Here is a 13,908-nt window from a genome sequence, read left to right on the forward strand (position 1 = left end):
ATATGCTACAAAGATAAAACTCCAAACACTCAAACAGGGCCTAATAGCTCCTACCAACAATTCACAAACTAAAAGCGTACTACAAGATGCTGAGATATGTAAAAGTGGAAAATGTCAAAATTTTGAGATAATTTATGTCCTGGTCTTGCTAAGACATACCTTAATATTCTTACATATAGCATCACATTATGGATTTATAACACAAAGGATCGTCTTTGCTGACCATTATAACTTCTGTTTCACTCATTGGTGGTTATTTCCTTATCGGCGAAACTATACATTTTTTTTTCTCACTTTATGCAGTTAAATTTCTCGAGTGTTGATTAAGAACTTAGCTTGCTGCTCAACGAAACAATTTTGGAGAAGGTTAAAGAGTGGATTATACTATAGTTCCCCGTAAAAAGAATATCCATGTACAAAAAGAAGAAGAGAATCAAACCCGAAACCCTAGCATAGCCGATAGGCCCAATAGATCGCTGGCCTTTTCGGCCGAAGCCCAAGCACTAATATACAGAGCCTTGTAAATGGACAACAACCCAATTTCCCGGTAAATAAACATAAATAAAAACTTAGTAAATTAACTATAGATGTAAAATTACCATAATATCAATGAGTATATTTGTTACAATTAAGGTGTATTTTCTATTCTGTTAGTTGCTGTCAGATTAAGTCTAGTTCTGAATATTTTTTTACTTTATTAATCTAAAATATTCTCTATTCGGTCAGCTAACATTTTGTCTCTAATAAATTTCTCTAAAAACAAAGGCTCCTGTGAACCAAAAAAATCCTTAAAAATATTATGGATGACTACTCTCTCTCTCTCTCTCTCTCTCTCTCTCTCTCTCTCTGGCCAATGTCCAAGCATCTTAGTCACCATCCAATCACATTATCACACACACACAAATTTCCCTCACTTCACCATCTCATAGATACTCTTTTGGAGCCATGAGAGAGAGAGGACAAAGGAGCCAGACATAGGACCAACTGTTTGTTTATCTATGTTATCTACAACCACACCAATAATTTCCATCCCCAATTCTACAACTACAATAGTATGTTAAAAGGTTAGATAAGCCCCCACAATTATGAGGCCAAACAGGAGTTGTCACTAAGAGAAGTGGAGGACCAAATGGGAGTTCATCTCCCACTTCTTATTTCAGTCCAGAGCTTGCTTTTAAGACTTTAAGAGAAGGCTTATGCCATGTCAATGAGATAGTGCTTTGATGAGTGAATCTTATTCAGATTCAAATTTTAATAACACTAGTTTAAGTTGAGACACTATTAAGTTTCACTCCCGTGTTTTTTTAAAAAAAAAAGAGACTATTGTCATATAATAATCCAGGCTAACTACATCCAAACCCTACCTTAATTATACTTATAAAATTTTGGAAATTTTATTATAAATATTCTACCGCTCAAGTGTGTTAAGATAATTTTACATCTATACAATAACGGTCTATTAAGAATAACCTAGAATAAGATATTTTTGAGATATTAAAAGTAAAACGCAAGATCAAATAATAAATATCAATAGAATAAAGTGTGAATTATGATGAAACTAATTTCTCCAAGGTTTTGAAATGGAAAAGGGTGGTCATAAAATGGCTAGATTCTCATCATCTCATGATGGGGGCCATAAGGAAAATGTGAAGCCTAAGCACAAAGGAGTGGGTAAGAGCTTGGGATAAGATTGGCTCTCATGCATGTCCTTTTCCACTTGGGAAGAATGCTATTTTATAAACTCCTTTGCATCCTATCATTTGCCTTCTCCCAAAGGGAAGAAAGAAACTGGTGGCATATCATGGTCACTGGTGATGGTATAAATGTGGAGGCCATTTGTCTCCTTACATTCAATATATTGGAGCTCTTACATTAATAATAATTAGTTTATTACTATAAAATTTAAGTTGTTAGAAAACGACGCTCATAATTATTTATATTTAACACTTGACTGTACATAACTCAATCATTTTAATTTTTTTTTTATATTCTAACATTTCTCTTACCTTTTTTTTATCACGATTACGTTTAGGTCTATCCATCCAAGGCCTTAATGAGAATATATTTTTAATAACACAACTATCATTAGTATTCAACCAAATGAGATTCCATGTTTTGCTTAAACATTAGAATATGAAATAATGAAAATTTATACTAATCCTCATCGTAATTAATAATTAGAAATAAAACAATAACACAATCGCAACAAGCACCGTAACAAATAAAGGGTAAAAATCACATATTCTTTCTAGCGGCAAAACTATGATTTAAATTTTTTACATAGATTACAAATATAAAAATATAATAGATAAGATACTTATATATTTTTGCCGATATTTTTCTCTTTCCGGGGTCGGGTCCTACCTTTCTTAAGCTTTCTACGTCTCTAGCTCCCATACATTAAAAAGAAAGAAGAAAGCGACGTATATCTCATCCAATACACTCCAAAAAATACTATATTATATGAAACAATAATAAATGTTACTTAACCCATTTATACGATTATAATTTTGCCACGTTAAATATTATAATCATCGATGATTTTATAGATAAATTATTAAAAGTAATTATTATATGTAGACCTCTAAACTATTGCTCACAACATGCACCCCTTTACATATATATCTTTTAAAGTACCGTGAGGACTATTTTACTATTATTTTATATGAATAAAAATAAAAATTTAGGATAAAAATGATTATTATTTTTTTTGTTAATAATGTTAGAGAGGTGAGAAATTTTATATAGTTTAAAAGGTTGGAAAAAACAATAGAGTGCATACTAAGATAGACGAGAATTTAGATAGTCTTAATATAACTATATTAAAAATACAAAGTTAAGAACCAAATATTACTCAATAGAAGTGTAAAGACATACAAAAATACCTAAATAACCACAATATTCACTAAGTGCATACAATAATAGACAAACATTTTAGGCGGTCATAATATAACTATTTAAAAATTAAATAAATAAAAATCTAAACCATTACAAACCTCCAATATTTTCACCTTTCTAACACCTTGCATCTTTAGCTTCCAAGCAAAGAAAGAAAGAGACATATGATATATAATTTGTTCAAAGAGGAAGAGAAAAGGACATAAAAAAAAATATATATATCCCTTATAATATTAGTTAATTATTTAATAAAAGTAGAGGTATAATTTTTGACCTTCAGAATAGAATTTTAGGAAACTTAAGAAGAAAGTAGCCCCCAAGAAGCATTTTTCCCAACTAAAATTAACAAAAAGGACCCAAAAAGATCTCCCCCAATCCCCTCTCCTTCTCCTCTTCCTTTCTAAATTCTCCAGCGTTCTACCCTTCTCCTCCAACGATGGAGAAGATTCCACCGGTCGCCTCCTACCCCGACTCGCTCGACTCGTCTCCCCGCTCCCGCGGCGGTGAGTCGTGCGACGATCTCTTACCTTCTTCCTCTTCTTCTTCCTCCTCCCGTCTCCGCCTCATGTGCAGCTATGGCGGCCGCATCGTTCCCCGCCCCACGGATAAATCCCTGTGCTACCTCGGGGGAGATACTCGCATGGTGGTCGTCGATCGCCAGTCCTCTCTCGCCGACTTCCGATCCAAGCTCTCGCGCTCCCTCCTCAACAACCGCCCTTTCTCCCTCAAGTACCAGCTCCCCAACGAGGACCTTGACTCCCTTATCTCTGTCACCACCGATGAGGACTTCGACAACCTCATTGACGAGTACGATCGGATCGCCGCCGGAAACGCCGCCGCTGGCGGTGGATCGACCAAGGCGTCGAGGCTACGGTTGTTCCTCTTCCCTTCCTCCTCGTCAGCGTCGTCATCGATGGGGTCGCTTCTTGATGACGAGACCAAATCGGAGACTTGGTTCGTCGACGCCCTCAATAGCGCCGTCGTCTCTGCTGGCTCTGGATCCGTTAACTCCCTTCTCGGCTTGGATGACGACCCGTCGTTATCCTCCCGCCCTGCCGCCTCGTCGGCGACCGGATCGGTCGCCCCACATCCGATTCCCGACTCGCCGATGCTCGACAAGACGTCATCGTTCGGGTCCACATCGTCGGCGCCGTCGCTCTCCAATCTCCCCCCGATCCCTCTCCCCGACCCGAAACCCGCCTCCTTCGACCCCGCCATACCCGATCCTAGTGGGAGGTAAATCTCGTTTTCGATTCTTTACAACTTTTTAACACAGAGCTCTAAATCCAGCCGTTCGTCGTTGTTGTGCTGCTCTCAGATCCATGTACTACCCAGATAAATCTTCTTCCGCCGGCGAACTAAAGCAAGATTTCCCAGTTCCTCCCGGCGTCGACGGTGGCTATCGGATTCCGGTACCGGTTCCCGACAGTGGCTACATATACCCTCATGTGCCGCAGCCGCAGTACATCCAACACGGGGCGGGGGCGGGGGCGGGGACTGCGGCTACCAACACCACCTTCGTGCCCACGCTGCCTACTTACTATCAGATCCAACCGCCACAGCCGCCTCCGCCGCAGCAGCAGCAGCAGCAACAGCAACCCCAGGTGATCTTCTTCCCCTACAATTTGCCGGCGTCGTCGCCCCACTTCCCGCACCCGAACGCCGGCAAGCCGTTCCCGAGAGTGCCGTTGGATCCAGAAGTGCAAGCTGCTAACATGTACAGGACCGTGCCCACCACCCTCGCGCCGCCCCCCGCTCAATTTCAACAGACCTCTGCGGCGCCGCAGTACCAAATTCCAGGGTACCATTTGGTGCACCAGCGCCCGTCTCAGCCGCCGTCCATGACGGGAAATTACGCATATGAGTACGCCGACCATGGCCGCGCTCCGATGTACTATTCTCAGGTGACTTCGCCGCCGTCGAACAGCGAAGCTGGGCAGGGTGATGGGAAGCAGAGTCGACCATCATAGTTATAATTATTGTTAAATGGTATGTCCGTCCTCTCTTTTGCTTATTGTCTATTTTAATGTCTTTTAAGTATAATGTATCCGATGTTGTGAGATGGAATAAGGATTAAGAAAGTGTGCTGTTATGAGTCTTCTCGGTTGTGTTTGTATCTGAATGAAATATTTCACTTTATATCAGAATTGAGCTCAGTTTAGGAATTGAACAAATTCCTTATTAGTCTCTTGTTAATAGACTAAGCATTCGAGTTCCACCATATCATCACAGAGTTATATATCTTTGATTCTTCTTTCAAATTTGACTTAATAAATTGCAGACTCGTAATCTACCAGGAAAATAAGTCTTTGTTAAGAAGGTCTTTTGTATTGGGTTGTTAGTAAGATAATTTAAAGAAGGGCTATTCATCATTAATTATTAACTTGGAAATTTTTATTCCTTTCAGATACTGAGATTGAGATGTCTGATTGGAATTTTTTATAGAATGTTATTATATGAATCATTACTGTGGTCATTTTAACTTAGATTAAAGAAAACTAGGAAGCTTAGCTTAGCTTAGGGATGCGTGGGAATTGGGTATTGTCACGAGGGATCTCGTACGATCCAACCTGGATTGCGTGGGAGATTGTGCATGGACGAGGTGGGGTTCCATAGAAAGAGACTATATTTTAAGAATGAAAAGGGACAGTTGGCGGTCAGGCAGTGGTGGGGTTTTGAGGTTTTTCACATGACTTGGATGTTTGCGAGCAAACAGTGGAGAGGATTACACGGAGTTACGACGGCCGGCCCTCTTACAAGGTAGTAGTAAAGAAGCCATCACTGTAGCACAACGTTGGATTCGATTTTTCTTGAAAGATTCTGATAATAATATTTGGTGGAATTTCTATATATTATTTGCACTCATTATCTCTTATTTCTTATCCGATTTATATATTATTTATCATATTTTTTTTAATTTAAAATTCAATCAATATTATTTTAAATATATAAATTAAAAAAATAATGACATTATAAAGCGATACAATATAATTTTGTCGAAATGTAGCTCCAAAAGCATTATTGACCAGTCAATTCAATCAGCCATTATATTATTTTTTTAAAATGGGCGTGATATGAATGTTTCCTGACAAAAATGACATGCTTAGCGTCACCAAATGGTTGCTCGCTCTTTGGCTTTGCCTTGGCTTTTGAAAGTCATCCGATTAGCATAGTGGGTAGATGGAATAGAGGAAGAGTACATTGGCTTTGGTGAAACCCAACCATCTCTGACTAAAGAAGGGGACAATGGTGAGCGGAGTTCCAATGCGGCTCAATCGATTCGTGCAAATTAGTCAAATTGTGTCGTCGATTGTGCTCATCTAATGACTTTAATCTCCACTGAAGAATAATATGAAAGAGCAGTTGAATTTGAACCAATAGAATCGAAACTCCAGAGGTATGTGATTAATGCACTACTAGATCAGCTTGCATTGAAACGGAGAGTATTTTAATTTAAATTATAAGTTAAATTAACAGATATTTGAGTTAATCTTAACTTAATACTTGTACTTCTACCTCAATTTTTGTGTCATATTAAGAATAATTATTTTATAACTCTTCTAACTTACAATCAAATATTAAATTATTTTAGGTTATATTAGAGGTATAATTTTAAAAGTAACAACTAGGTACTCTAGTTTCTTTCTTAACCAAAAAAAACCGAAGAAAACTAACAATAGTACAATACTATACCGTGTGCTTGGTCAGTCTTGAAGAACACCAACTTTGTCGTCCATTGATGCAATTTGGAGGAAAGATCTTAGTATCTTTAATAAAAGTTAGCATACATATCTGCCATTCAGGATGCTGTCTTTCTTTTGTGTATCTTAAGCTTGTTTTTCTCGTAGATTGCATAAGATAAAAATAAAAAGAAAATTGTACATGCAATGATGCACACCCCAAGTGGTTAGAAGCTAGAGGAAAGAGAGGAGGAGCTTTTGATTCAAATCATCCTTTCAAATGCACAGAATTCTGTCTGGATATAGGTGGACAGTGAGGCCAATAACCCTCGGTACGAGAAATTTTTGTCTCAAGTTCCAATTGGAATTTGAAAATGATGAGAGGAGGAGCTTGCCAACTCTTAGGACCTACACCCACCTGGTCGAATTAATTTGTTAAAATGCACTTTGGATTGACTTGATTTTAATAAATGATCTAATTATGTTATGGCCAAAACTCCTCTTGTCCGAATAGTTGCTGTCAGAAGCTAGAGAAAAGAGAGGAGGGAAAAGAAAGTGAAATGAAGGGGATCTAAGGAAGCACTAACACTTGTTCAGTACTTTCTTCGTCTCTCTCATTTAGTAGGAGTTTTCTTCGGTCGCCGCCAGTGATATTTTCGTGTCTCCTCTCCTAGCTCGAGTGGCTATCGAAAGAGAAGGCTTTCCTTTCTCTCTCTACATGTTGTCTTTTTTTTTCTTTTCTCTTCTACTTCTTGCTTTTATCTATTCTCCATGTCGGTATCACCTCCTATCTTCTCCCTCCCTCTTCTTCTGAATAGTTGTTCTCTGCCTGCTCCCATCTCATTCCTTGTCATCAACATGTCCTGTTGTGTGCTCACCTGACTTGCGGACTCTCTTTAACTAAAAGGCCCCATTGCCCTCCTCCTCCTTGGATCTACCATCACCATGTGACCTTTTACCGCCCCTCTCTCCACTACCACCCTTCCGCTTCCAATAGTCGTGCCCATTATACAGCAGCATAGATAACAACAACTCTTGGTGTGTTTCCTGTAGTCACCGCACCTACTGTCTTTTCTGCTCCATTCATGTCACTTGTCTAACCATACTTATTTCACCGTTCTTCCTCCCTCAATTGCACTGCCTAAGCCAGATCATCTTCTCTCACCATAATAAGGCTAATAAGGATGAGGCGATGGAGGCTCTTTGGTGGGCGTCGGCTATTTTGATTTGCTATATTACTTTTGCTCTTTGTTTCTCTACAAGCCAAATTAGTTTCTCTACTTTGCGATCCACAATGATCGTGATAAAGCTACAATTATTTTAATTTTGTTCGCCCTTTAGGCTTGAAATTTATTAATTTTATATCGTAACGATAGTAGGGCTCTTTGAAAATATCTCACATCTTCTGAATATATCAACTTTATAAAATCTGATTAAATTTAATAGATTATTGACTTTTTATCTAAAGAAAAGTAGTTACGTGTTTGCTTTAAGTTTAGGAACTTTTCTTAAACTGGTTCAGAGACTTCTAAACTAGTTCAGTAACTAAATATCTTTTTATTTTTTTTAAATTTAATCAAATTTACTTTTCAAAAAATTAAGACTAAAAAAATAAGACTAACTAATTGAGTTCGGGGCTTGCTCTCGAGTTAAACAAGGCATAAGTAATGTTTTAATCTATATTTTCTTTTGGGAAATCAAAGTTTCCGCCAGCCATGATTAAATCCGGATGTTTTATGAGAATAAAGTCGAAAGCATTAAATACCGGAAAGATATGGTGTCAAAACGTAAATTCGTGCAAATATTGGGTGTGAAATGTAAATATTCCTTAGCCTAAAACTTAAAACCACTCCCCCCCCCAACGCACACACCCATCACATCAAAAGCTTCTGTCTTTCTTCACGGAAACCGACTTCCAAGCCCTAAGAACTACCTGGTAAGCCATTAATTCCCACTTTCTTCTCTCTCTTAATCCCTCGGAACGAAGTGCTTCATGTTTCCATTGTCGGATTACTTTTGATTTGGTTAAGATGGCCTCTCCAAGTCGTGCATTGGAGTAAGCAATTGGAAGGGTTGACCAGAGGAAGGTGGAATAGCATGTCATTTTGTGGGTTGCTGACTATAAGTCCAAGGGTAAAGGCTTTTCTCGACCTTCTTCTTTTCTTTCTCTTTTTCTATTTGTTGTCGCTTGACTGAGAAATCTTTACATGTTCATGGTGGTAGTGAATGATGCCCGAGGTGCTTGTAAGAAACCCACTTGAAGCTATCAATTTTGAAGTTTATTTGATTCTTTGAGAAATGCCAAGATAAGTGGTATTGCATTGCTTTAATCAACTAGTTAGAATATTTAGGGGTCCTTTTGATTGTGTTTTTGGTTGAAAGAAAATGGAATTTCTAGTATTAGTACCTTTTTTTTTTCCTTGGCGAACAAGAGTCAGATATGATGCTAAAAACTTTCAAATACATGTAATTGTCTTTATATGAATCATGGCATTTCAAGGATGTTCTTCGCCCAACAAATTCAAATATGGTGTTTAAAATTTTTCAAATATATGTAATTTACTTTTTGAATCATGGCATTTTCAAGGATGTTCTTCGCATGACAAAATTAATAAAATGATAAGAATCTATTTTATCGACAGCCAAGTTTGTGGGAATGTCCTGATGCATGCTGTGCATTTCACTTAATTATTATATGTTACATGAATAATAACAATGTCATCCAAAATCAAACAAATTAAGGAAAGCTCTGTAGTAAACACACCAGACATAGGTAATGTAGCTACTAGGCAAAAAAATAATTGAAGATCTGATAAAAGATCTTGCAGGGCCACCAAGTAGATTCACATTATTCTTTTCAAGGACGTCCATTGTCATCGGGATGTGCAGATAATTGGCTTGGCGTGGTGTGTATGAGATGGCACATACCATATCAATGAATGGCATGTCAGGCAGTGATGGTGTCCTTTGTCATGCCAACTCTTGATAACATTGTTAGAGCAGTTTCAAAAACTCACTTTGGAGATATTGGACATCGTCATCTTGCATCTCAAATCATATTATATTGATCACTATGCAATCTTATCAAGAGTTGAAAACTAGTCAAAAGCTTTACTATTAATTTTCTCTTGAAGGACAACATGCGAGAGATTCAGTTGGGTTCGCATACAGTTCAATCTCATGGAGTCAAATTGACAAAGAAGCATATGCACGACTGGATCATTCTCGTTTTTCTTGTATTGATGGTGGTCTGTTTGCATGTTGCTCACCCGTTTTATCGTTTTGTTGGGAAAGAAATGATGACCGATCTTAAGTATCCATTAAAGAATAACACTGTACCAGCATGGGCTGTTCCGGTGAGTTATTGATATATTTCAGTTGCTACCTTTTGCAAATCCCATTGAATTAGATTGATCCTGTCCACATATCTGTAACACTGACTTTCTTTTTTGTAGATAATTTCTTTATTGTTGCCTGTTCTCATCTTCATTGCCTTCTATTTCCGTAGAAGAGATGTTTACGATCTTCATCATGCGGTATTAGGTGGTTCTCATCCCCATTTTTTCTTCCTTATTTGAAGAGATTCTCCTTTTAAATATATTTGGATGCTTACAAGAATATCATTTGAGTAGATAAGTTCAAATTGCAATATCAGGCCTCCTCTTTTCTGTGCTCATAACTGGAGTCATAACTGGTGCAATCAAGGACACAGTTGGGAGACCACGACCTGATTTTTATTGGCGCTGTTTTCCTGACGGAAAAGAGGTCGATTTTCGGATCCTTTTATTATTTCATTTTTTCTGTGTACTTCATAGGTATCCTTGATCACATCTTTGCACACATTTCCCTTTGATCAGTTGTATGATCGAGTAACAGGAAATGTAATTTGTCATGGGGAAAGAAGTTCAATAAAGGAGGGTCACAAGAGCTTTCCTAGTGGCCATACTTCATGTAAGATCTTGTTAATTTCTTTTCTCTTTGCATCTTCATGGAAAATGCATTGTAAGTCAGACCCTGTCTTAAGATATTTGGATGAGGACCACACAAATATGAAAAGAATAACTATTTTGTCAACATATATGTCACATAGCTAACTGCTCATATTCATCTCATGTTTGATTACAGGTTAATTTCAGTGGTAAGAGAAATTTTTTGATGTCATTATGGCATCTTGCAGGGTCTTTTGCAGGTCTTAGTTTTCTGGCATTATATTTGTCTGGAAAAATTAAAGCATTCGACCGTGGAGGCCATGTGGCAAAACTTTGCATAGTATTTCTTCCTCTACTTGTTGCTTCCCTTATCGGAATTTCTAGGGTGGATGATTATCGGCATCATTGGGAAGATGTTTTTGCTGGTGGTCTTCTTGGTCTGTATTTGATAAGATATCATCCTATAAACTGAGTACTGTTTCATTATTCAGCTGGAAATAATTCTTTTTGATGCTTGAAATAATGATTCATAAATTTTATTAATGCAGGATATGTGGTGGCCTCCTTTTGTTATCTACAGTTCTTCCCTTCCCCTTCTCATCCTGATGGTAATACTTATATTTCCTTGTTCTTACTCTATGTATCATTTTATTCTGGTAAGCAGATATAGGTGTAATTAATAATCTCAGTAGACATAGCAGACATTTGTTTATGTATCCTGTCTTCAATACTCAGGCCATTCTCATTGTTATCATACTACTATAACTGAACATGTTTCCGTGTCTTTAGGCCACAACATTTGGCACCTTTAGCTCTATGTTTGGATGGAGACAACAGAAGAGAAGATTAGAGAAAATAATCTCTCCTCTTGTTTGGATATACTGGGTGAAAAGAAGAGAGAGAAAATTTAGTTCTTCTCTTGCTCTCTCCCTTTCTATCCACTTTTGGAGTTGGGTCATTTTTCTCTCTTTCTCCCTGCATTCTCTTCAAAATTTCTATCCAAACGAGAGAGAATATTTCTCTCCCTATGTTTTTATGACGTAGAGCTAATATTCTTTAGGGTATTCAAATGACAAAACCATCTTTGTATTATGCAACAAAATTCCTATAACCTGTCTGACAATTAACTTGTTGTTCCTGAAGGTTTGGGTCCTCATGCATATTTTCAGATGCTAGAGGAATCACGAGTCAGTGGCAATCCAATTAGCGAAGAACACCGACAATCTGGAGACGGCTGCAATATTGGATTATCTGGACGAAGAGATAAAAGGACACCACTGGATGAATTAGAATCTGGGAGGGTGTAAAAGTTAATCAACTTCTATCTACTAGTAGAATCCTCATAGTGTATGCAACAAATTAACAATCAGAATATGTTCATTTACAGTAGCTGAAGACCTGATGAACTGCTGTGAAAAGATTGTTGAAAAATTCAAATTTTATGGCTATAGCTTGTTTTAAAACATATCCACTGCTCAGCCTTTTCAAAGCCCCAAGTTAACTTGTGATTCAATTTCACCATGACATATTTGAGGGAAAATTTTAATTTACCTTCCCGTTATTTGGTCTGATTCTAATTTACCCCCTATATTTCAAACTTTAGTACTTAACCTCCATAGTCTATCATTAACTAGAACATACCAAAAAAAAAAACTTAATCACCTTCACATAACTGAGTCTGATTTGAAGATGGTAAGAATATATTCATTTTGCAATTCATCCATGGTGAGGAATACTAGTCCATTGAATCACCATTAGTTTTGAATTTAAAAAAAAAATCTAAAATTTGGTCAAGACCAAGAAGAGAGGTGAGTTAAATCGAGTTTTTAAGTTTTGATTACAAGAGAGTAAGTTACAATCGAGTTAATCCAGGAATAAACTGTAATTTGGGCCCCTGTCTATCTATCTATTATCTGCTCCAATTCATCAATGATATATGCTGATAACACATCTAGAGGACAAATTGTGATATCATAAAACTTCAAGCAATTACAATGAATCAATCTACAACAATTTCCTTCTTGGGTTTTGTCTCCCAACCATCTTAGCATCAGAAGAAGTGTCGCAAGAATTTATCCCTCAAATCTGCTTGTGTTTTAACTACTACTTCTCATGGAATCCGTTAAAGCAATCAGAGCACCAAGTAGATTTCAAATGGTATCAAGATATCTTAAATTCCAAGTTCTCAAAGTGATTCTTTTAAACTAAAACAAAGTCAATCATCGAGAGTGCTTCTTGAACTAATAAGAGAGTACATTGTTGTTTATTCTACACGTATAGGCATCAATTCCAGAAGATAATAAAAGTATCTATAAACACATAAAAACTATATCATTATAATCGATATCAATCAAGAAGATTAATTCTTTTCAAAAATTCATAATTCCAACGACAAACTTAAAAGCAAATAAAAACACCACCTTTATCCACCAAACGAAGTTTACTACTCAAATCAATCCAAATTTCGACTTAGATTGTAAAGAAGTAAGCAGCTAATCCAGAAGCTATTAGTCGATCTCCTGAAGGGATGGGGAGGCGGAGGCGGCGGCGACCTCGTCGGCGGAAAACTTACCTTTGGCCTTATCGGCGGCGCGACCACGTGCCTTGCGCTCGAGCAACGCCTTCCGATCCTTGTCAAGCTTGAGCTTGGTGATGACGACCTTGGAGGGGTTGACCCCGACGTTGACGGTGGAGCCGTTAACCTTCTCCCGGGTGATGCGCTCCACGTGGATGACCCATTTCCGGCGGTAGACTTGGACGACTTTGCCCTCGCGGCCCTTGAAGCTACCGCGCACGACCTGAACCTCGTCGTCCTTGCGGACAGGGACAGATCGGACGTTGTACTTGCTGCGGAGCTCCGCAGAGAGAGGAGCGCTCATGAGCACGCGGCGGACGCTGGAGGGGGCCGTGAAGTGGGCCTTGCGGCACTTCCGGCGAGAGCTGGAAACCCTAGGGTTGTACTTCATGGTTGATGTGAGAGATCTAGGGTTAGGGATTTGGGGGAAAAAGGTTACAGAAGGCGGCAAATATAGGGGGAGAGAGAGAGAGAGAGAGGAAGAAGATAGGATTATTAGGGTTTTAGGGTTAGGATCTTGAAGTGATAGGACAAAACTGCCCCCAATAAGTTGGACAAAATGCCTAACCTTAGCCCAAAATCCAAGCCCATATTAGAGGCCCTAGAGGGGATAAGGCCTGGAGGGAAAAATTAAAAAAACAATACCTCTTTTTATTAACATTATTCTATTTTATCTTTAATATATATATTCCAAAATTAAGGGTATGTAGTTCAAAAGTATATTTACATGTGAGTTTGAGTGGTAATTTATAGATATTATAATAGAAAACTAACCAACAATAGTTTAGATGGTATATGTATATTAAATAAAATTTCAAAAAGTGTA

General features: G+C 37.9%; 3 protein-coding genes across 5 annotated transcripts; 2 read left to right on the plus strand and 1 right to left on the minus strand.

Moving 5' to 3' along the window:
* The first annotated feature begins 3,225 nt into the window (after positions 1–3,225).
* Positions 3,226–4,990, plus strand: LOC140768261 (uncharacterized). The gene is made up of 2 exons (XM_073108476.1): positions 3,226–4,134; positions 4,217–4,990. The coding sequence occupies exons 1-2, from the start codon at positions 3,335–3,337 to the stop codon at positions 4,866–4,868; spliced, it is 1,452 nt and encodes a 483-aa protein (XP_072964577.1). The 5' UTR covers positions 3,226–3,334; the 3' UTR covers positions 4,869–4,990.
* A 3,468-nt stretch (positions 4,991–8,458) lies between these two features.
* On the plus strand, positions 8,459–12,674 carry LOC140768262 (lipid phosphate phosphatase 2-like). 3 transcript variants are annotated; one of them, XM_073108479.1, is made up of 10 exons: positions 8,481–8,514; positions 8,609–8,711; positions 8,802–8,891; positions 9,713–9,934; positions 10,034–10,121; positions 10,234–10,343; positions 10,436–10,529; positions 10,756–10,944; positions 11,056–11,115; positions 11,651–12,674. In XM_073108479.1, the coding sequence occupies exons 4-10, from the start codon at positions 9,719–9,721 to the stop codon at positions 11,812–11,814; spliced, it is 921 nt and encodes a 306-aa protein (XP_072964580.1). In that variant the 5' UTR covers positions 8,481–8,514; positions 8,609–8,711; positions 8,802–8,891; positions 9,713–9,718; the 3' UTR covers positions 11,815–12,674. The 3 variants fall into 3 exon arrangements, with proteins under 3 accessions (XP_072964578.1, XP_072964579.1, XP_072964580.1); XM_073108477.1 differs by lacking the exon at positions 8,802–8,891 and having other exon boundaries at positions 8,459–8,514; XM_073108478.1 differs by lacking the exon at positions 8,802–8,891 and having other exon boundaries at positions 8,461–8,514; positions 8,623–8,711.
* A 147-nt stretch (positions 12,675–12,821) lies between these two features.
* Positions 12,822–13,563, minus strand: LOC140768263 (large ribosomal subunit protein uL24y-like). The gene has a single exon (XM_073108480.1). It carries the CDS (start codon positions 13,471–13,473, stop codon positions 13,015–13,017), a length of 459 nt encoding a protein of 152 aa, XP_072964581.1. The 5' UTR covers positions 13,474–13,563; the 3' UTR covers positions 12,822–13,014.
* Positions 13,564–13,908: the final 345 nt, after the last annotated feature.

Source organism: Typha angustifolia, chromosome 10, assembly GCF_048772165.1.
Source record: "Typha angustifolia cultivar Huaian chromosome 10, ASM4877216v1, whole genome shotgun sequence".
NCBI lineage: Eukaryota > Viridiplantae > Streptophyta > Magnoliopsida > Poales > Typhaceae > Typha > Typha angustifolia.

Excerpts from the sequence above, each read along its gene's own strand:
- LOC140768263 (XM_073108480.1), bottom strand. The coding sequence starts at position 13,473 with ATGAAGTACAACCCTAGGGTTTCCAGCTCTCGCCGGAAGTGCCGCAAG.
- LOC140768261 (XM_073108476.1), top strand. The coding sequence starts at position 3,335 with ATGGAGAAGATTCCACCGGTCGCCTCCTACCCCGACTCGCTCGACTCG. Across the intron at positions 4,135-4,216 it reads ATACCCGATCCTAGTGGGAG|ATCCATGTACTACCCAGATA; the intron begins GTAAATCTCGTT and ends TGCTGCTCTCAG.
- LOC140768262 (XM_073108477.1), top strand. The coding sequence starts at position 8,676 with ATGTCATTTTGTGGGTTGCTGACTATAAGTCCAAGG. Across the intron at positions 8,712-9,712 it reads TGCTGACTATAAGTCCAAGG|GACAACATGCGAGAGATTCA; the intron begins GTAAAGGCTTTT and ends TTTCTCTTGAAG. Across the intron at positions 10,344-10,435 it reads GTTTTCCTGACGGAAAAGAG|TTGTATGATCGAGTAACAGG; the intron begins GTCGATTTTCGG and ends CCCTTTGATCAG.